Raw genomic sequence first — 24,537 nt, 5'->3', positions numbered from 1 at the left:
AATAGATTTAGAAACACAAGTATTTACACAGAACTGATGCAGAAAGTCATAATGCTACAAACCTAACAACCTTCTCATCATGCTTATAGGTGAGAAACAGAAGTTCGAATCTGACTGTAGTCTGAAAGAATTTGCACATTGCTCTAAGTGACACTGAATCCTTATGAAGGATGAGTATGTTAATAACAAACTCGTGAATCAATTGCAGTCTTTTTTCACTGATTAGCATCTAACTCCTTCCTTTTAAACCACTTTAGTAATTGACTACTTTCAATTATTTTACTTTTTTATTTAATGAATGGCTGTGTACAAATACAAGTCATGAAAACTCACTAAACAGAGTGGATATGCCAATCCAGCTTCCATTTCCTCAAATTATTTCATTAAAGTTACATTACATTTTCATTGGCAATCATCTCTATTTCAGTTTATTTACAATTGCAAAACCCAGAGATTTCCAATTCTTCCAGCTGCTGAGGGAAATTATTTATTGCTGTACATGCTTCCCGTGTGCTGAAAGAAAATAAGCACACCTCCCCATCTCTCAAATTCCATCCCCACAAACCCACCACACACCACTCAGGCACAGAGTCAACCAAAGTAGAAAGAAAAATTAACTTAATACCCTTGCAACTAGGATTCAAAATGAGGTTTAAGTTTTCATAAAATTACTTCTCTTGCTTTTGGGGGAAAAAATCCAAGATTGTCTCCAATCCTTTTCCAATACACTGTTGTAAAAAAAAAATTAAAATCTTTGTGACATCGATATGTTGTACTTCTGTGTATACCAGACCAGCCAGCATCGGTGAACAATGAACCTCCCTCCTTAAAGCTGGTCCCTAAAGTCATTCTTTCCTTCTCTTATGTGAGTAAGAAATGAATTTCTATGAGTTTTTAAATAAGTGAGTGAAATCCAACATTCCGTACATAGCACATAAGAAATAGCTAAGGGTCATGGATAGACATCACAGTGCAAAATGTAATGAACAGCAAATGAAAACTGGTTAGAAATACTAGAACTTTCTATAGAGAGAGCTTATGAACTTTATGGATTAAATCTGTAATATAATTATGTCTATTATATCATGAAGTCTATTTCTACTTGTGTCTGGAAACATGAGCAGAATAAAGTATATTTCCTTCCCATTCCTATCCAACAGAATCATTTATAGCACATAAATAATAAAAGAATCACTTGGTAGGTGATTCCACAATAGTTTAAGAAAATACTGATCTCCTCATTTAACAGTCATCCGAATGTACCTTACTAGGTACAAGAAAAATTGCCAGCAACCTGACAAATCATGATTATCTAAAATTCAGAGGAATATCAGAATTCTGCACCATCTTTGCTCTATTTAAATAGGATTTACAGCGTCTATATTAAGAAGCATATCCTACTCATTTTTTATCCCTCACACTCAATAACTGTTGAATTTAATTAAATGTCAGAAGCAAATCTCAGTTTATTGAGATTTAGCTCAAAGACTTATACAGTGCAGCTCAGCAAAAACTAAAGGCTTTTTATTTTGAAAGTCTTATAAAAGGTACTCACTTTATCTTCCATAGAACACCCTCATCTCTGCAGTTCAAAGTGAGGAAAACTCAATGCATGGATAACAGGAGCTGTTCAGTGGCTTCCAAAACTGATATACAGTAGAATTATTTTGGGAGGAGTACAAACATGTGAGTGCCAGAATACCATGGAGAGCCTCTGCAGAAATATTTCACATGGATGTAATCATATATATATGGACTGCTGGTGGAGATGCAAGAATCTTGGTTCTAACATCTGTGATGCCTAATGCAATATGATCTCGAGCACTATTCAAATTTCCAGTCCTTCCTTTATTTATCCTACAAGCATTCATGGAAGATGAACTATTATCTTCTCTGGGTTTCAATGTCCTCATCTGCAGGATGAGGTCTCTGGAATGGAAGACTTGAAATCCTGTCAGCTTCTAATGCTTGTCTGTTATCTACACTGAAATCATTGCACTTGCATTTGCCAAATATCACTTTAAATAAAGTAATTTGTATTATTTCTAAGCTTTCTATTGGATTACTTTCAGCAAAAATACTTTGAAGAATACCTGACCAAGTAATGCACAAGATCCAAGCTCTGGAGACATATGTAAACCTGAGTCTTTCAAGTATTCTAAGTTTTCAGGTGAATGAATAAGAAACAAATTGAATTTTCTTAACCTATTTCAGCCTCAATTCTCTCAACTGAAAAAAAAAGATATGTACAGAAACTTACTTACAAAACTTGGGATAGACAAAAGGCTTTCTCTTGAGCCTAAGGATTGAGAATTTTCCTGGCAAGCCTATGCTATTGAGTCCAGGAGAAAAGAGACCACAACTCTGCGACCAGTGCAAGGTTCATGCTTACTATCTCAGCTGTAATGCAAAACACTGAGTTTATTCTTTCAAAGAGTACCTACTATGAGCCTTTCAGGTGCCACGCAATACAAAAGGCAGTGGAAATGCAGCAGTATTCTAACAAGTGAACTAGTAACAGATATGTAAAGAATTGCCTCGATGAGATCATTTTGAGAAAAGTAAATGACATAAAGTAAGCAAGATGATGAAACAGGGTAGGAAGTAAGAGGGAAAAGGTGACATTTTGATAATGAAGGCCTTCCTGAGGAAATGACATTTCCAACTAGGGCCTGAGTGAACAGAAGCAGCTGATCACAAAAATGACCTGAGGGAAGTGGATTCCAGCCAAAGCAAACTGTGAATTCTAAGGCCTAGTGAGCATGCTTCTCCATGTTCCCAAGGCTGGCAAGGAGACCCTCTTCCAAACAGTGAGGACAACCAGGTGAATGACACGGAAGATACCAGGGCAGGCTCAACCTTTATCCCAACACCAGATCTGCTTCCCATTCTCTCTCTCCTTCCAGAAACTTTTCTCCATTATAGGCTTATGGTAACCACCTGCACCAAGCCCCTATCAAACCTCCTTCCACTTCTGAAGCCAGGCATCTATAGGTTTTCAAACTCTCTGGATGCTTTTCATGTCCAACCAGAAGTGAAAATTTTAAGCAGAGGTGAAAACCTAAGACATAAACTAAAGAGAGGATGGATTTGTGTCTAAGGGAGGGGAATACAGTAAACCAGTATGATGTTGATAGAAGTACAGACATAAAAATCAGCCCTGAATCTCTAACTCCTTTACTAAGACAAGGAATATCTTTCTATCCCAGTATCACAGTCCTGAAAAGCAATTCCTCCTTTATGATGATCCATTCATCTCACTGAATACTTTCAGTCTCTTTATAAAGAGAAGTGACAGATGCTACAAGGACTGAGAAAAAGATACATCCTGCCCTCAAGGAAGTTACATCAGGACTACAATATCTAGTTTCTGTCTAATGATCTTACTGACATAACTCCAACCCACCTATCTCCCACACTATGCAGTCGTGTCAGGTGGCAACCTTGTATAGAATAGAAGCCTCTGCTTTCTATCAACCAAGATGGTTACATAAGGGTGCTTAGAAACAGTGATGATGATTAAAGATGACCATCCCAGACCTTCAGGAAATGTTATACACATGCTCATTGCTAAATCCGAATAACCTTAAATGTCCTTCAACGGGTCTGTGCAAGATTGGCTCTTCCCTGAAGGAACCACCCTAAATGTTTATCTGATAACCCTGACATAACTCATAATAGCTTTAAGTGCTACACTTCCCAAAGACATTAGCTTTTCAAGGGAGCATATTCAACACTCAAACATTTCCCTAATGAAAAACAGTATGGAAGACAATTTTATATGGAGAGGAGCAGTTAAATGCCTACAAGGCTCTATAAACATTCTTCCAGATGGAATTATTCTCCATATGGAGTGTGTCTTTTTCTCCCTCTGCCAACAACTTCTTTGCCAAGTGCAGAAGGTCTCTAACAAAGGTTTAGAGTAAGAGTAGAAACAGACTGAGGGAAACTCAGCCACAATTAAATCAAACCAAAGTAGAATATACCACACCAAGAATAACTCATTACCAATTTTATTACCAACTTTCCTAGTATCCATGTGCTTATGTGTATATATTTTTGAGTTCTTAATGTATTTTTACTATTGTCCTGTTTTGTCACAAGAAACAAGTGCAATTAATATTCCCAATTTACAGATTGATGAATAGTGCTGGAATGCCAAAAGTCACACCAATCATATATGACAGGGATTGGATAAGGATACAGGTCTGTCTGATTCCACAGGACTCCTTCTTAATCACTAGCCCCTCCTTTATTCCTCTCCAGGTTCTCTGTTTTGTTTCTACTTGAACTATAACTACAAATTGAAGAACCAAAATTTAAAAGGCTGTGAACCACTCATTGATAGATCTCTCTGAGAAGAGATTTGGTCAGCCTTACCTGTTACAAAGCCACAGACTCTGTCCCTTGACTCAGAACCATGGGTTATCCGATCTTTGAGCTTATTTGGCTCCTCCAAAATAAAGCAAGACTCTTACAACCCTGAGCCTATAAGAGCACGCAGAAACACAGAAGAGAGGCTGGCTTGAACCTGATCATTGGAAAATCCATCTACAGTGTGTATGTTCTATTTCTGAGGATGAGTCAGTTAAGAGCACTGTTTAGATACACAATGTAAAAAATAAAAATAAAAGCCCTCCAGTCTGAATCTACAAGTTTCCAAGGAGAAAATAAAGCTTTCCTTTTCTTCTCCCTACTAAAAAAATCCCTTATTTTAGAAAGATGGGTGTATATGGTTTTGTTGTGCTTTGCTTCTTTTGCTTTTACTACAAAACTATTCTGTGTAAATACAACTTGGCTTTTAATAATCAATTTCTGGTTTCCAAGAGGATCAGGTACATTCAAAAAACAAATCAATGGGCAGCCATCTCTCGCCCTCTGCTTCTTGTTGCGCAGCCAAAGGGGACTGAGCTCTGTAGAGGAGCTGCCTTTTCTAGTAAACATGTTTCAGAACCTGAAGAAAATTGAATAGAAGACTAAGAATCCATTAATTTCATCTTTTTTGAAGTGGTGATGGGCTGGGATGGGTGATCTTCCAGATCGATATGAGCAAGTGAGTTGAATGCAATATGACTCCAAGATCTGACCTGAAAAATGAACACTTTGCCTGATTTATAGCAAGACAGTCTTTGCACCCACTGCTTACAGTTCCTTGTTCATTTAAACAGACATCCAAAATGCTGACAATGTCTACCTTAAAACACATATGCTGTTAATTTTCTGGTAAGTAAAGAAAGAGAGGAGAGCTTTAGAATGGAACTGGTTGGGTCAGAACCCTGCGCCTCTCCTTCTTTTTATGTGAGTTGTGGAATCACTATGATTTGTTTTTCAAAATAGTATTTATATGTCACAGGGCTATTAAGAGGAGCAAATTGTCATGTCCAAAAGACAATTGCCCCAACACCTGGACCACAGTAAATGTTAACTCATGATGCCTTCATCAGTATTATTTTTTTAAGAATAATGATTAGTCTAGGTTTCCCAAAGACAGAAACGAAAGGAGATAGGCAGAGAAACAGATAGATAGGTAGGTACATAGGTAGGAGGTAGATACAGAGAGAGAGAGAGAGAGAGAGAGAGAGAGAGAGATGCATGGATAGATGCATGGTAGGATGGATGGACAGACAGATACATACATACATACATACATACATACATACATACATACATACATATGAAATAGACAGCTAATTATCTCACATCCTCATGATTGTGGAGGCTAATCAGTACCAAAATAATCTATCTGTAATCTGGAAAGCCTGAGAAGTGAGTAGTGTAATTCAGTCCAAGTACAAAAGCATCAGAACCAGAGAAAATGATAGCATACATTTCACACTGAGGTCAAAGGCCTGGGAACCTAAGAGGACAATGTAAGTGTCAGAGTCAATGCTGAGAATCCCTCTCTGATAGAGTGAAGAGCAAGTGAAGGGTAATCCAGCCACAGAAGACCAAGAAAGCAATCCCCCTGCTTTTTGTTCTACTGAGGCCCAAGGTGGATTGGAAAAGTCCTACTCCAACCTGTGAAGGGCAATCTTCCTCACTGATCAAATGCCAATCTCTTTGGGAAACAATCAGGAACATCCTAGCAACTAAGGCTTTACTCGCTATCTGACTATCTTTCCAACCTGTTGAGTTGCCATCTAAAATTCACCATCTCCATAAGAGGCTTCTCAGTTAAGTCATTCTGTATGAGTTGAAGAGTGTTTGGGTAGGGGAAAGGTTAAGATTAAGCAGCTAGCATCCCAGAAGAGATGAATGTCAATTCTATCAGAAATGCTGTTCTATGTTTTCGTGTGCAGGAAGTTCCCAAACCTGACTAGGTTTCACAATACAATAACCATAAATCTGTATTAGTTTCCTCCGGCTGATGTAACAAAATGCAGTGCCTTCTGCCAAATAGTTCTGCAGGCTCAAAATCTAAAAGATGTCAACAGAACTGATTCTTTCTGAAGTCTGTGATGGAAGATATGTTCCAGCCTATCTCCTATTGTCTCATGATTTGCTGGCAATGTCTGACATTCAATTTTTGTTATGGATTCATCATCCCAATTTCTGCCTTCATCTATAGTGGCCTCTCTCTGTCTCTCTCTCTGTCTCTTTATCTGTGTATGTGTATGTGTCTCTCTCTGTCTCTTTCTCTCTCTTTCTCTCTCTCTCTCTCTCTCTCTCGTGTGTGTATGTTCCTAAGTCCAATTTTCCCCTTTTTATAAGGCCACTAGTCATGTTGGATTAGTGCCCACGCTAATGAGTTTGTTTTAATCTAACTACCCATGCCTTTTTCTCCAAATAAGGACACATTGTGAGATACACCTGACATTAGAAACACAATGCACTTTTTCTAAGGGACCCAGTTTAACCCATAACAAAACAGATGGCAAAAATTAGAGTTACCTTGAAATATTTTGTGAAACGATAAACTTCAATGTAGTTTTTTCCACAAACCACTTCTAACTGCAAAGGAAATGCTTCTTAAGAACCGCCCTTCTTGTGGCATGGTGCCATTATTCTATCAGTAAGAACCTACATCTTTCACGCTCTCTCTCTGTATCTCTAAGTAGGTCCCTCTTTGAGTAACAGTGATTCTGACAGTTCAAACATCATGGCCAAATAAAATGCCTATAAGATTACTTAGAACCAGAATTTGACTATTTATTAAACAAGTATTAATCAGGCACTTTGTGGGTTAACACCATGTCAGAACTTTAAAAGCCCTGGGGAAACCTCATGTAAGTACAGGCTGTACAGGGTGTCTTACCTTGCTTGTGAATATTTGAAGTATGTTTCTTGTTACTATTCCATAATGGTTGGTGAAGCATGGTCTCTACTGGGTGCAGAATGTGTGTCCTCAGAATCATTTCCAGGAAACTGTGCATGCTACTAAAGGACTGGCATAAGGTGTGATTTTGCCATGTCACCTAGAGTGGCACGGTGGCTTGGTGTTGGGTGCAATTATGCCTGCTGTACATCACCTTTCACATGAAAGAAAATTCCCATTTGCACCTCAGTGTGATTCCTCAATGTATGACCATATTCCTGGATTAAGATATGACCCTGGTAAGAATGAGCAATAATCTCTAATTCAATGAGCATCAGACAAAATCCCACCCTTGATAAATACCCCCAGAGAAATCCACTGCAAAAGGCAGAGAACCCAACCTCCTCCCATAGAAAAATGAAGCAAAGTTCCCCATGCACAAAGGCAGAGGGGATGGCAGCTTTGGGTGACAGGTGGCCCGCCTCTTCACCAAGGAGAAGGCGTTGCTCCTGGCAGGTTTTTTATCTAAAGCATGTGACCTAAGTAGTGGCATTTCACAGCTGAGAAACCAGCTTGTGATATGCCTTTTGCTTCACTGAGAGGCGGGCCACGTGTCCACAGAGGCTGCAGCTCAAGCTACAAAGCATTGCAATGGATTCATCTGTATCCTTCTGACAGTCGAATATTGGTGTGACACTGGAGATGCAGATGGGTTGCATGATTAATGGCATTTATCCAGGTAAACTAAGAAGGTAGCTTCCTTGAAAAGATGCCAGGTGTCCAGCACATGGGGAAAAAATTGGACCAGAAAAAAAAAGAGTGGCAGGGAAAGTTTAAAAAATAGTCCCTATTTATTAGTCTGGTAAATTTGCAAAAGAAAGACTCCTCTATTTTGACTACCACAGCAACTGAAAGGCCAATTCAAAGTCTGGCATCATCAACACTTAGACATCTAGGTCCAGTTTTCTATTCAACTCTTCTGTAATTCCTTTTAGGTACTTCTTTTTTTTTTCAAATTTTTATTATCAAACTAATGTACAGAGAGGTTACAGTTTCATACGTTAGGCATTGGAAACATTTCTTGTACTGTTTGTTACCTTGTCCCTCATGCCCCCCTCCCTCCCCCCCTTTCCCTCCCCGCCCCCCCCCCAGGTGTTCCCCTGTCCACCTGTTAGCACTTTGCTCTCAGCACTTATTCACATGTTGGTCACTCACTAGAGATTCCATTCATATCTAGCACTGCACTTGCAAGCTTAAGTAAAATCTAAGACCCAGTTCTAATGCCATTTATCTGAACAGGCCTTCCACAAAGGGGATAGGAGTAATGAGCCTCTCTCCTTAGGTTCCTCCACTCTCTCACATTGATGATGCCCCCTCCCCATTATATCCCTCTCCTCTCTTGTTTGGCTATAAGCAATAGTATTCATGAACTAATGTGAACTAAATTAACTATTCAACTTGTGAGTAGAGACAGCAGAGAAACACTGGGAGAGAACAAGGGAAGGGATGACACTGTCCCTAAAAAATGTACTCATTACTTGACATGTGACTGTAACCACTCTGTACATCACCTTTTACAATAATAATTAAAAATTTTAAAATAGTGTGCAAGGGTACTATTCATATATAGGAAGGTATCTATAAACCTAGAAACACATAATATCACCATCATAACAAACTACATACAAAGTTTATTACAGATATGTTCCTATGTTACTAAACATATGGACATTGGCACTCCTGAATTCATTTCTAATGCCTAGTGCCTGGCATAGTGCCTTAGTTTAGTAGGAACTGTAGTTGTGGACTAAATTGAACGATTGGTACGACGCGGAGGCTTGTCCTTTAAGCTAACATGCAAAGACTAAGGGCAGAAGAAAATCAGAGAGTAGGGAGAACAAGAGAAGAAAGGAAGACAGCAGATCATGATCAGCAAAGGCTCTAGGGGGTGCAGATGGCAAAAGGTGGCCACAACAGAAGAATTGCATCTTGTTAACTAGCGATGTCTAGGGACACCTCCTCAGTATTAAAGCTTCCTTTTCAAATAAGAGACTTAGAAGTATGACTCCTTCCACACAGAAATCTATCATTTTTCCATAAATGCTGAAAAATTCTCTTGCTTGTTACTTTCTGTGGAATAAATAATGCAGGAGACAATTGTCAATGAAAATGAAAAAATCATAATATAAATACAATACAGTAGAATGCCCCTAACTGTGTCTGTTTTAAAGGCATGTGGTTTCAAAAAGACTTCCCTACTGTTCATCTGGTCTTCATAAGAACCTGGGAGAAAGGCATGACTGACAAGAGGAAAGCGGAATGCCTTTCACTCACTTGTCCAGATTCATGGGTTAAATGATGGAGGAAGTGAGGTCAAACCCAGGCTCCTGTATAAGCCTGTGAGTTGAGTCCAATCTCTAGTACCAATAAATACAGAAGTACATAAATAAATACCTCAATCTTCCCACACAGAATGCCTCCACCACACAGAACACTAACATTCATACAAAGAGAGAAAATGAGAATGACAAAATATCTGATGGCTTAATTGACAGTTGACATAGTAAAATTCCCCTAATTATTAGAAAGGTAAAAGGTAAATGGAGTTATTAAGAAGAGTCTGTCCCCCAAAACATGCAATGGCTTAGGTATTTTTCTTCACTATATATCACTATCATGAGAAAGAACAAAACACATAAATGAACATAATTTGGGGAGAATTTAATAAAACCAAATAGTTCCAAGACTGTTGGTTCTGGAACAATTAATTATCTCATTGCATTTTACCTTTATATAGTGAGAGGCAATGAGCACTGAAGTTTTACCAGGCTCTGAGATTTTCTAACCACTCTGGAAAACAGAAAAGGCTTCTGAAACAAGACTTCCTTCCTTAATTCCCTTGAACAAATGTGTTGAGTGTCTACAATGTGGAAAGCACTGCTCCAATGGAGAACACCCTTCAGTGAAGTGGGGGTTGGACTCTCCAACAGTTCACACTTGACCAAGAATGATATTCCACTAGGGAAGAATGTTCTGGCAAAAGAAGCACCCATGTATCCAGAAAGTTGATTAACTTCAATGCCATGTACAGCAATTACTCAAGTTAGCTAATGCATACTTTATAAGGGAGTGTAAGGAATGAATGTCTTTAATGTAATTTTGTAAATGTGAACATTTAAAGCCATTTTCTGACTAGCTAAGGAGCATTGAAGATTGCCTTTAGACATACAAATGATTGAAGAATATGGTCATAGTTGTGTAGACGTATATGCAATGTACTACCATCAGAGACACGGGGTCGGAAGCCACCTCCAGAGGTTCTGTACATGCTGTCGGTGGACCAGTGTCATTGCTGTCACCAGAGAGCCTGGCAGAAATACACACCTCAGGCCCACTCCAGGTCCCCAAGTCACAACCTGCAATCAAATAACTGATCCCTCAGATAATGTCTTTGCACACTAAGGTGTGAGAAGATTCTGCTAGTGCATCTTTCAGTAGCTAGAGCCTAAAAATAAAGCTCTGAAAGGGAATATATCAGCACTTCAAAAATTAATCACTCCCTCATGGTTTTCTTTTCAAGTACAAGAAGTCATTTCTTTGCAAGTAAGATTTTCCTTTTAAAATGGCAGATCAAGGATATTGTGTGCTGAACTTTCCATCATCAGTTATTGACATTGGAAGAAAAGAAATTTGTCTATTCAGGTTGGCATCTGGCATTAGGCTAACGCATAGCCAAGAGGTAATTCACCCTCACACAGCAAGGTACACTGTCTACTTGTTCACTTTCTAATTTAATGAGTAGCTAGTAGCAGAACCAAGAGATATGGGCTGTCTTTTTGGTGTCTCAACCTATACAATATTTAGTCATATTATCCTTGGTTCAAAGTAGAATCATGCAAGGGCTGAAGACATGGTTTAAATGGTAGAGCCCTTAACTAGAGAGTATAAGATCCTGAGTTCAAACCCCAGTACCATCATCACCCAAGACAAGAGAATCACAGAGAAGATGACATCATAGGTATGATGTATACAACACAACAAAACTATCTGTTTACTAACAAGCATTATGTTCTAGAAAGCACATGAAAATACCAGAGAAGTCATGACAAGAGCTCTCTTCCCAGTCTCTACACAGATTGCTTTCCACTTAAGAATGAATAAAGAGTTTGGGTAGAAGACTGCTGTAAGCTCACACGCTGGCTCCTAAATTTACCATGGCTCTCCTCAAAGCTACTATGAAGAGAGCTATCCCCCTCACACCTACACCCAACAAAATGGGCCAGGTCGTAGAAGCAGAGCCACAGAGCAGGTGGTCAGGATGCAATGAAGAAAGAGACAAAGGCTGTGTAGAGAACGTCTGGGCCAGGGGAAGGGCTTTTCAGAAGATGTGAAGGAACATGACTCTGTCTTCTATGTGAGCAACCCTCATGAGTCTTCTTCACGTTAAATGCACAGCAATGTTTCCTCCAACTTTATTAAGCTACGGATGTAATATAACCCTGCTGCCACAAGTTATAAAAACAAGTCTTTCAAGTGGATTACCATGTGCTTAAAAACATACAAAAATGTCCTGTACCAACAGAGGGTCAACTTCATTTAATTAAGTATTAATATTCTACCTCCTCCAAAAAGGGAGTTGCAATATTTTAAAACTATGAGTATGAATAATGTTTTTGAAGTAAAGTAGGAGTTAACATCTACACATGCTAACTAGAATATTTTCTGTGATGAGAATTGGATTTACTTTTTAGCTTCCTGGTAGGCAAGAGAAAAATAGAAAAGACATTCTCAATACGAATTAAGAGAAACAAGTAGAATTAAAATCCAAAGAAAATGTGCTTGGCATCCACTTTATACAAGGAATGTTAAACAGTATAGTAAGCAACGTCTTCTACAAAAAATATTAAAATTTATAAGAAGTCATTTAAATTTCCAACTAACCTTTTATAAATAAAAAGGAAAAATAGTAATATGCCATGTAGAAGAATCAATTCTTCAGTAAAAGTAAAGTAAATCAGGTATGTAATATTCTGGAAACCTGAATTTAAGAAGAAGGGCTGGTAAAAAAAAAAAACCTCTAGTAATACAAAACATAAGAAATATTAACGTCCCTTCTGTCTTTGTGATAGAAGCTGAGTAAAGAATAATTCTAGGTTATGTCCTCTGGTGATAACCTGGTAGCCTATATAATTAACGAGAGCGATTCTGATGTTTGGGCCATTGGACCAGCAGGTGGCCAAGTTAATAAACTGCTATGAAAGCTGAGACTCCTGTGGTTTGTCTGGGGACTGGTACACTCCTCAAGAGAGTCTCAAAACAGTCTAAACTTACACTACTAGAAACACTTGGTTTGCAACCTCAGTCAAGCTCTCTTAAAGTTCATTTACATTTGACCTGCTCTTTTTTCCTCTCCATTCCCCTCTTTGAATAATTGAGGGAACAAAGGATCCCAATTTTGCCTTCAACTTTTTCCCTCCTCTTCCCAATCTTCCCCCTCAGAAGTAAGGCATCTATTGAAGGGTGGCCATGCCATGAGTCCTTCTGTCTTTTTCAGCAGGTTTTCTGTGTCTTCAGACTTCCCTTTGCCATTCAGTCTTCTCCACCACCCTTTGAAACTGTATACACCATTTTCTTCCCAGAGAATATTCTCACCTCTTCCCTACTCTCTTTCCAGGCATCTGTATTTAGGAATTAGCAATGCCTAGAGTGCCTTGAGCTCACATTGTTTCTACATCATCACTGCTTATATTCATTTCTTTGCTTCCTCTAATGGAGTGGGTTTCACGTATCCACTCCACTGTGAAGGCTCTGTGAGCTCTCCTGGCTGAGAGAGAGGGGAGAAAGAGAGAGAGAGAGAGAGAGAGAGAGAGAGAGAGAGAGAGAGAGAGAGAGAGAGAGAGAGAGAGACACAGAGACAGACAGAGAGACAGAGAGACAGAGACAGAGACAGAGAGAGAGAGAGACAAAGACAAAGAGAGAGAGAGACAAAGACAGACACAGAGACTCCCAATGCTCTCTCTGCTATTCTCTGTCTCAGAGGAACTATGTGCAAATCCTGCAGTTTGCATTTAATAAACAGAATGATAACCACTATGTGGTGAACTGTTCCACAGAAGAACTAACACACTCATGTCTTTGCTCCTTGATGACTATAGCAGAGGTCTGGCCAAGAGAAAATGTTCATTAAATATTTAACTTAGAGATGTAGACATGACTTCTTTATCAACTGAGTTAAATTTGCTGACCAAAATGTGAAAGTAGTAGATAGCATACGTATTGATACAGTTATAATATATATTATATATAATATGTATATAATATAAACAAATAATAATTTATTATATTACTATATTATTACTAAATAATATAAGCATATTGTTCATTGTAAGTTTTCTCCACTATTTCAACATCCCCATAGCTCTTTTAAAGTCTATTACAAACACTTTCTACTCTTCAATTTACAATCAGCAATTTGATTACTGATCTTTCTTTTCTGTCACAGCCTAACTTAGAAGGCTGAGGCAGAGTAGTTTGAATGCAGGAGATTAAGGCCAGTCTGGGCAGCATAGCAAGACCCCAGGTCAAAAACAAACAAACAAACAAACAAGAGACTACAGATAAAAATAACTCAGAGTATCCAGGAATCATATGGAACATGCTATACAATCAAAAGACTTGCATTTGCAGCCATAGACTGAGGATGCATATTTTATAAAGGAGAAGAATACAAAACCATAAATGTGCTACTAAATGTTAGAAAATCATCAAGATACTCTTTTTCCACTGTTTTCACACCCTCATTTTCCTGTATTCACATCATACAGGCTCACTTTAAGATGAAAACATTTTGATTAAAATTAGAACAAATCATAATCCAGGCACAGTGGCTCATCTCTATCATCTAAGCAACTTGGGAACCTGAAATCAGGAGAATAACTGAGATCTGCCCAGTCAATGTTATTAAGACTCCAGGTCCAAACCCAGATGCCCCTCAGTAGACAAATGGATCAGGAAAATGTGGTACATATACACAATGGTATTTTATGCCTCTATCAGAAAGAATGACATTGCCCCATTTGTAAGGAAATGGAAGGACTTAGAAAAAATTATACTAAGTGAAGTGAGCCAGACCCAAAGAAACATGGACTCTATGGTCTCCCTTATTGGGAATAATTAGCACAGGTTTAGGCAAGTCACAGCCGAGGATCACAAGAGCCCAATAGCTATACCCTTATGATCACAAAAGATGATGTTAAGTGAAATGAACTCCATGGTATGGAAACGATTGTTATAACACAGTTGTAACTACTTTCAACGTCCCATGTGTATCTGTAGCTTCTACTATTGATGATGTTCTTGTATCACCTTCCTGTGGTTGTATCTACACTATCTCTGTAATCTTATCTGAGTATATTGGAAACTGTCTATACTGGTATTAGAACTAGGAAATTGAAAGGGAATACCAAAATTGAGAGACACAGGGTAAAAAAAGACAAACAACTACAAAAGCAATACTTGCAAAACTGTTTGGTGTAAATGAACTGATCACCTCATGGGGGAAAAGGGAAAGGGGGAGAAGGGAGGGGGGAATGAGGGACGAGGTAACAAACAGTACAAGAAATGTATCCAATGCCTAACATATGAAACTGTAACCTCTCTGTACATCAGTTTGATAATAAAAATTTGAAAAAAAGAAAGACTTCAGGTCCAATCAGTACACCAAATATGGTGATACCATCTGTGGTAGAGACATCAATAGAAAGACTGGAGCCTGAGGCTAGCTCCAGGCAAAATATAAGACATTTTCTCAAAAACAGTGAAAGGAGCTTTACTATGTGGTGGCCTGAAGCACAGATATCAAGTACAGTCAAGCTCAGCCAAGCACAATGAGACTCAGACTTACCCAGGGCACACTAGAAAGAACAGGTAATTTGGGGGGAAACCTTGAAGGGAACAGATTTGTATTTTTTTCAGTCTTTCTGATGGTATAAATCTGTAGGGAAAGCAGTTGTTGGCAATGTCAAAGTGCCACACACTTGTATCAGATAAGCATTGCTGAAGTGAAGGTAGAGGGCAGAGTGGAGATCAACCAAGAATAAGGGTAGGTATTGTACCAAAGGTAGCTGGAACAACCTACAACTAAGGCAAGAGTTGACACTGAGATGACTGTCACGTCGGAGAAATGCTTTTTAGGAAAGAAGAGGGTTTCAGACGCTGACAAAGGAACACTAAAATTTGGAAAAGTGTAGCAGAGCCAGATGGAAAGAGCCTTGCATTCGATGGGCCTTATGAGTCAAGAAATGAACAAAACCCTTGACAAATCTAACAAAAACCAAAGCAGTCCCAGCCTTGACATTACTGAATTTTATGGTCTTTGGTGTACCACATTATTTTATGTTCCTGGATGTTCGCTTTCTAAATGATAACATGAGTAATTTTCTTTTAAATCTATGGTAGAAGTTATAATTTTTTGTAACCATGAATCCCATTTTTATCTTAGGTTTCTAGATTTTGTAGTTAAACATCCGAATTCATTAAACCACTAAGAAGTCACTTGCTCACTGCTCACATAAGCTGAGAAGAATCTTTTGATGGTAGCTTCATAAAAGCTAGTGAAAGGTGGGAAAGGTAGGTACCATCTTGTTCTTCATGAGGAAATGAAAGCATCATTGTTGGTTTTCAGATAAAACTAAGATGCTTATAGTATTTCCCACAGTTCCCTTTGCATTTATTTTCAAAAAGTGATTAAATGTGATATACGGGATTCTTGAAGCTAATAGCAGCAGCAGTAATGATAATAGTTGTTTTTATTAGTAATACGGTTACTTTTTAAATGTAAGTGTTCCTAGTACCCAAAAAAGTGTGAGATTTGTAGTATGCAAATGTGTTCACATTCATAAGTGAGTTTCTATATATTCAAGTTCATTAATGATCTTCTTCATTAGAAAGTAATTAAGTTAGTTGGTAACTAAAGAATTTCTGTTCCCTAAAATCTCATACTTCATTTGTCAACTAAGGCTTTTATCTAAATTATTTAGATGATTGGTATGTAGTTATTCAACTTGCCTTGACTCTGAAATATATTGGCTATGAAGTGAGTAAAAGAGAAAAACCTTAAAATTCAGTGAGTGGGAATTTGTGACACCCAAGTTTCTGTTTGAATTAATAAATTATCTACATTAAATATTAATCTTATATGTGGCACATAGTGCCACCAGGTTAAGAAAGTTAATTTTCCTGGTAATTTGAAAACCACCAAAACGATCATTTTTCATGTAAGTTGAGATTTAAAATGTAGACATTCCTAGAGCATTATTAAGTGTTAGGAAGAGGTAAATATTTCTACACAAATTCACACTAATGCCTACTCTCTGATGGATAAGACAGTGATCATCCTGACAAGGTTTTATGCCTTTCCTTGAATATGATTTTCAATTACAGTTTCTATGAAAACTGTCAACCTTCTCTGACTGTGATGCTGCTTTTTAACCTACGATCAGAACAGCATGTGGCACAAGTTGTTTTTCAGTGGTTGCGGATGCTCATCAAACTAGTCTGTCCTCAAATCTGGTTCCTCAATTCTCTGTAGTCTTCACTGAGCATACGGCTACAGCCTTATGCTAGAGTACATACAAGGCTCTTCCGATTATCATTCCAGTTATTTCCAAGCAGTAATCAAAACTCTGTAAGGTGGTTGTTGTATATATGTTAGACATATATATCACTCAGAGAAAAGGATAGTCTTTGGAAGAATGGCAATAACAAGAACAAGACAAGAATACAAAATAAAAGTTGCAAACACCACCAACCCTCTATGTACACAGGATCATAGAAAATAATATTTTATAAAATGAACTTCAAGAAAAGGAAACAAAAATTTAGGTGCTGTTGTTGCTGTTTTTGTTTTCTTTTCCTTTTGTCTTGTTGGTTAGTTTGCTTGCATTTGGGGGGGTAAGGGAGGCACACAGGAAAAATGGAAAGGGTGAACAAATATAACAGTGATACTCATTTTACACTGCGTGGAAAATGAACTACACATCTGTGAGTGTGGATGGAAGGCAAAAACTGGGAGAGAGTGAGGGAAGGGGAGACATGGTTCAAAAAGAATTGTGCTCATTACCTGACTCATGTAACTGTAACCTCTCTGTATGTTACTTCTACAATAACGATAAAAATAAAATGAGTTAAATTAAAACAATAAATACAGGCACAACTGATGGTATGGCAGGAAATCATTAAAAGTGAAAGTCTTTTTAGAAAATCACAAATTGGGTACCTCATAACTGTCCTTGGCTTCTCATATTTCCCACCCACCCCCCTTTCACTGACAAATTTTTATCAAATTGCACATATTAAATCTAAGTGTGTTCTGTTTAAACTGAAAAAAATCATTGGCTTCACAATATGATTGGTTTTTCTTTTTAATATCCTGCATGTACTACATTAAAAAACTGAAATCTCCGACTTTGCTCTCTTTGTCTCTAACTCATTGCTATAATAAATATCGCATATAGTATTCATCAGCACATATTTTCTATTGTCAATTATCTTTAAAGCTAAGTAACTAGAATTCCACAATAACTAAATTTTCACTGTCCATCCCTCTACCTTCATATCCAATGGATCTCCAATTACATTTGAGAAAATAATTCTATCTTTGACATGACAAGCTGTGCTTTGATGTACATTTTTTGAAACCATAGCTGTTTGCTCAGGTTTCAAGATTATATATGAGGAGCTGGGCATATGTGACTCATGCCTGAAATCCTAGCTACTTAGGAGGCTGAGATCTGAGGACCACACCTCGAAGCCAAGGCAGGAAAATGCATGGGACTCTTATTTCCAATAAAGCACTCAGAAAAAGCTGAAAGTGAAGCTGTGGCTCAAGTGGTAGAGCACTAGCCTTCAGCAAAAGAACCTCAAGAACAGTACCTAGGCCCAGAGTTCAAATTCCAGCACTGGCAAAAAAAAATCACATATTACTTGTCTCTAATGTCCACAAAGACTCATGGAATCACAGGTCAGAAACATGCACACATTCACACACACACACACACACACACACACACTCTCTTTTTTTTTTTCCTGGTCCAGAATATTTTCTTGTCATGAAGACACTTTTAGTATGACTTCTTCTAACTTTTACAAATTTTGTTCCAAATAAAACAGTAATCGTAATTCCCTTTTTTTAAACCTTTCTCTAAATGATTATATCACCAACAATTTCTTTTAGTATTTCATAAACATGCATAAATTAATGTTTCTAAATGTCTATAGTATACTATAGTATAGTGACTCATTTTAACTTATTTTCATATTTTACATGTTTTCAAGTTAAACTCTCTCTTTAGAGTATAAAACAGTAACTAAGACAGTCTTCGAGTTTCATATATGCAGTTTCTATGTAATCGATATTCCATTCAATTTGAATATCTGTTGTGATGGCTTTTCATTTAAACTCCTTTTGTTGTTTATATATCTACAAGGTGGAATAATTGACCATGGAAAGCCTACTGTCAAGAGAATTGTTAACAGGCTTAGTGGGAGCTGAAGGTCAACAGGAAATAGTTTACTGGTGGCAAAGCTTAGGACTTTATATGTGTCCCTATCTTACTCAGATCCTACTGTACACAAAGTGAAAACAGAAGGATATAATGCTGGCATGCTAAGATAGATTAATAGATAAGGAAGACAAGGTTAAACAAATAATTTTGTATTCAAAATAAAAATGTAAAATGTCTAATCTTCACTGTAATACTACAAATAACAATCCCAATATTATTGGGAACCTAAGGTTAAAAAGACGCAATTGTGGCTTAATGACACAAATATAAATAGATATAAATTATTCTAATGTTTAGTTAAACTCAGGTATGACTGTGAGGGGAACAAAAAGCAGAACATTTGAGGAAAAGAACTGACAAGTGATGGTATAAAAAGGTCAAGATTCATTGATGAAAAGTGCCTCACCTATCAGAGCAATCTGAACTGTTTTGATGGCTCCTGGTAGTTGAGAGAGAACTGATAGAAACTTGAGAGACCGTTTGAGCTTCCCAGAAGACTGGACTAAGACTCATGTGAAATTTTGCTTCTAAATTTAACTGCAAAATTCCCCACTCTCATTAGAATCTTTGATCATGATCAGAACACTTAGAACAACCTTTTGAAATTATCTGCCTGGGTTTTGATGGAGAACCTGTATTTTATCAGAAAAGTGAAATTAATGTCCTTAGAGAAGATAATCTTCTCAAAGTGCCTATGTTTGTCCCTTGTGCTTAGCATATTGAGAGACACACATTGCAGGTGAGGCACTTATTCCAAAGCATGGGAAATTTTGTGTGTAGATAAGGTTCTATTGCTTCCATATCCTTCTTCCTTGCCAGAATTCCCTCAACTTCATTTTCTGAAAACAACCATGAACTATTTCTAGAACCTGCTGCAAAAAATTTTATGTGCACTCATTCTCTTATTTCAGGTAAACTGCAAGGCTTACTGCCAAAGACAGGAGTGGCACAAATGATGAGAGACCAGCGACTGATAAACAATTAAAAAGAGTATAAGGATAAAATTATGTCTGTTTATATAAGCAGAAACTATCACAAAGCTTACATCAATGTAAATCAGAGTAATAAGACTATATAAGATGATTAACATGTTCAAAAAATAGATGCTTATCTATGATTTTTAAAGTCACCATAATTAACAATAGAAGTGAGGGTACACTAACTCATTTTTATATCCACTACATCAGATTGGTTTCTAAATAAAGAAATTGTGATGGTGAATTGGCTAGGGAGTGGGTGAATTGGAAAGGTGAGGTGAAGGTCACTGGAGAAGGCAAGGCTCTTATGCTCCAAATTGCCAATTTTAAGACAAAATGTCTTCCTATCTGAGGAGGGCCCAGATGGTGGTGACAACATTAATATGTGCCCTGAGCTGCTATTTGACAGGAAACTGTCACTAGTAGGTGACCCCATCAGTCTGAAGGCAGGGAAATTACTAAGTGATCCAAGAAAGAGCCTGTAGGCCACTATACCACGGGGCCCTGAGAAGCAGAGACTCGGGAAAAATAAATTTTTAGTTGAAACTTACACAAAACTCCTCTGCAGATAAAAAGAAGGAAAGCCAACTTAGAACTAACTGCCTTTCAGAAAGAAACAAGATAACAGATATGAATGACACAGTGAATGATGTAATCTCCTGTGATAAGATAAACCCAAAAATGGCTATGATGCTATTCCATAAACACAATCCAATCTGAAATTCATTGATGGAGTAGCATAGAGATTTCTCTGCTGTATAACACTAGTCAAAAGGCAGCAAAGAAACAAATACCTGTAATCCAAATAAAATGTGAGTGTGTATGTGTGTGCTTCTGTAGTGTAATCAGTGAGCCCAAGTACAATTGAACTTTCAAAAATATAGTTCTACTGTCAGCAAACCATCCCTATTATCAATTGTGTGTACCACAGAGATATAACTGGCAAGCCGATTTGAGAGGAATCTTCTAGTCCTTCAATTCCTTCAAATGAAATGCCCTACAATAAAACATGAGTGATAATAGTATTATTTTTAAAATAGAGAACTTGCACATCCAATATCAATCATACCTAGATAAACGAGGAAAGAATTATGCCATAGTTAAGAAAGCTACATACAACCTAGAGTTTTCCATTCCTTTTCCAGATCCCTGTTGAGTGTTGGTTTTTCACACATTTTAACTTGTGCTTTCAGAGTGTTTCAGCCAAGTTCTAGAAGAAACTATATTAAATATTAAAATGTAGCAAATTAACATTAAACATTAAAATGTAAAGAACTATATTTGTGTCCTAAAAATAATCAGTTTGTTTTCAGAAAGAAGTATCTAAATCATAACTGAAATGCAAGATTCAGGAACAAGAGTCTAGTGTTGAAAGTCACAATATTGCATTAAAAGAATTTTTGTTACTCAAAAGCAAAGACTTAAATTATAATGTATAATTCTATATTGCTTCTGTTTGTTTTGAAAACTCTGTTCTCTTTATATGTGAAATAATGATAACCAACTAACCACTTCAATAAAGATATTTCTTAGTTTTTATAATCAGACCTCACACAAATAACTGAGTACTGTTTAAGCAATTTAAATGATACCATGTCTATGACCGTTCTTTTAATAAGTTGGTTTTAAAAGAATGAATATATCAATACCCTCAGGATTGTCTTCCACATGAGAGTGTGCATTATCGAAGATGTTCATTTGTAACCAAGATCTCAGTTTCCTTATAAACCTGCTAGGGAAGTTAAAAATAAATGAACTCAAATATCTTATTCATCTAAAAATACATATAGGCTAAGGTGAAGAGATAAAAGCAACCCCTTATGTAAGAAGTCTTTGAGAATTCACATCTGCAATAATCTGGGAGAAAAATTAAAGCTTTCAATCTTGGGTCAATCTGCTCCCTCTTAAAAAAAAAAACATTTTATACTTGACGTTCAGTGTCCATCTATTGGAAATTTATAATTGGTCTAACTTGAAATTCTTAACAGTCAAAAAGAAAGAGAAAGAAAGAAGGAAGGAAAGAAAGGAGGAAAGAGAGAAAGAAAGATTCAAATCCAAGAATTCTTCAATGCCATTTCCATAAAGCAAGACAATTTGGGAAGAACTGAGAAAATTTGACTAATCTTAGCATGTAAACTAAAAAAAAAAAATAGGATAAATGATTTCCTTTGTATCTAAGGCACCCTGAAATTAAAAATAAATGTCTGTCTTTTTGATGGAGATGACACTAATCCCACATTCTTAGGGAAGTTTTATGTGAGCAACAAGGTGCAGGCACTAGAGGGCAAAACACACTTCTAATGCTCAAAGCAAGGTAAAGCTGTCAAGCTCAACTTTCAAGTACATATTAGGACCAGTGTTTCTTGCTTCCTCTTTTAATCACTCAACCTGGATTAGCAAGTTAAACTTAGATCCTCATGAGCTGTCACTGAGGGGAAAGATAATAGCTTGAGCCAATAAACCTACAAACACAAACTCCAAATACAAGGGAAAGCATCATGTCCATCCAATCTAACCTGGCAAGGAGATTGCAAGTAGCTTTTCGGCTTCTCCTGCTCCCAGAAATACCAGGTTTGCTAACCACTAATCAAGGGAAAGAGGATTTAAAAAGCAATGCCAGGGTGGGTGTGTATGGACCAGGATAAAGAATTGTACCCCACAGTGCTAGGAATGAACAGAAACACTACTACCATGATGCCAGAAGTACACCATGCAATGCCCTAGCCTCCTGGGTACTTTTCTTTCCCCAATTACAATGCCTACCTTCCGTGTGGACTGCAGAGACATAGGTCCAATTGTAACGCTTGACTATGTCAAGCATCGCCCTTGCCTGCAAAGTGTCAGAAGGGACAACCCTCAGGAAGTATTTGTACAAAGTTTTGTCACTCAGGTCGATGCTCGTGGCGGAATATGCGATCTGGGGGATGTCGAACAGTTGGAGAAGGTTCTGGACTTGGATGGCTACAGAGCTGGAGCCTGGGCCGATCACTCCAGCGATAGGTTTCTTAGTCCTGCCTGAGGGGTGGGTCTGGCCATCGGGCAGGCAGCGGTTGAGCCCATCCTTTTCATCCCGAATGGAAATCAGAGAGTCTCTGATGAACTCAATGCTTTGCTCCAGAGCCACGGAAGAGTGCCAGCAGGAGTCCCGGATCTCACTGCCCAGGGTGATGTTCGGCAGGAGGACAGGGTCCGCGTTGATCTTATCCAACGTGTGGAACATGGCCTCCACCCGCTGAATGCCATATTGCTCCCTGATCTCTCCACACTTCCTTTCGGGCACCTTGTCTGCGGGAGGCTGGTGATGGACCGAGAAGAGGGCTCCGATGATGACATCGCCGTCCATCCTGGCCACGGAGCGCTGAGATGAGGCTCCCGCCAGCAATACTTTGTTGTCGGGGCTTCTGGGGAAAAGAGTCATCTCGAAAAAGAGAGCTGGGAAGAAAAGCAGGGGGAGCCGGACCATGGTGGTGATGAGGACGAGTTCACAGCCCGCCAGCTGCGTTCCCACGCTGGTCGCGCCCTGCCTGCAGGCGGTGGGCGCGCACCACCAAGATGCACAAGGATGTGGCCTCTTGCCTCTTGCAGCTCGATCCTCGCTTCCTCCTCTTTCTCCCCCACCTCCTCCTCCTGGACCTCCACCACGGTTCCCACGCCCTGGGGGCGGTTTGTTTTTGTGTGTGTGTTTGTTTGGTGTTTTGTTTTTTAAAAAAGAAGAATTCAAGTCCTGGTTCTTCAAAGATGCATCAAGATAAATTGATCAAGTGTGCAATGGATGTCCTGTGCTAGCTGCAGTGAGCTGGAGGCTGCTGATAAAAAGAGAGGGAGGGAGGGAGAAAAACGAGCCTGGTCATCAGAGAACCTGTGTTTAAACTATGCTAAGTGATGCTCTGTCCATCTCACTTCAACACATCCAGATATGGGTGCGGAAATGGGGGGGGGCGGCTCTGGTCAGTGAGGAAAGTGGGGTGAGCCATTGGCATTCCCAGCGCTCTCTTGGGTTCTGCCCTGCCCCGGCAAAGCTAGGCAGCGACCCGACCCGCTCCCTCCTCCAGCCTCCAATCCCTTTCCTGCCCTGCCAAGCTTTCTGGTTTGGGGAAGGGGGAGAAGGAGGAAGACGAGAGTAGGGAGGAGCTAAATCCTTCCACCTTAAGACAACTTTCCGGATTAAAAAAAAAAAAAAAAACAAAGACCAACCTCCGTCCCCCTCCCAAGAAAAATTGGAAACTCCGTTGTAATGGTTGGAAAGAAGTGGTACTTCTAAATGAATGAGAACAAAAGGCATGCACCATTTACTTTAACTTTGAGAGGCTAAGGAGACCCTAGCATGCAATCCAAGTAACAAATATAAATCTGCCAGCTTGTGAAAAATCCATATTAGTTACTAAGGCAACGCCTGGTTTAAAAAAAAAAAATCTCCGAGTGCTGGAGTTTGTTACAATTCTCCCTCTAAGAAGTCAGATGTCTTGCTGTAGGGGTTCAAGGAGAAGAGGTGAAAAAAGGTAACTTGTTTCCGAGGGGCGGGAAGGAGATGGGGTCTCTCCCGGATTCGTCTGGAGGAGGCGATCTTTGGGTCTTGCACTTGCGGGGAAGGGAATAGGAAGGTAGCTTTGGGTGGCTTGCACAGGCTGCAGCCTGAGGCACGCGGCGCTCAGGACCCTGGACAGCGCTCGGTTCCCTCAGCCGAGACGCCCCGCGGGGCCTGCCCGGAGAGGCTTTCACCTGAGCTTTGCAATCCCCTGAC

General features: G+C 38.7%; 1 protein-coding gene across 2 annotated transcripts in view; it reads right to left on the bottom strand.

The window, feature by feature from the left end:
• The window catches only part of Grm1 (glutamate metabotropic receptor 1), a 292,553-nt gene extending 269,294 nt beyond the window's left edge, over nt 1–23,259 (bottom strand). For both annotated transcript variants that reach the window (XM_048354248.1, XM_048354249.1), the window contains exon 1: nt 22,560–23,259. In XM_048354248.1, coding sequence (XP_048210205.1) covers nt 22,560–23,259 — 700 coding nt within the window. The remainder of the gene's footprint in view (nt 1–22,559) is intronic.
• Nucleotides 23,260–24,537: the final 1,278 nt, after the last annotated feature.

The sequence above is a fragment of the Perognathus longimembris genome, chromosome 9, assembly GCF_023159225.1.
Source record: "Perognathus longimembris pacificus isolate PPM17 chromosome 9, ASM2315922v1, whole genome shotgun sequence".
Lineage (NCBI taxonomy): Eukaryota > Metazoa > Chordata > Mammalia > Rodentia > Heteromyidae > Perognathus > Perognathus longimembris.
The sequence above is the reverse complement of the archived record's forward strand: the minus strand, read 5'-3'. Positions and strand labels throughout refer to the sequence as shown.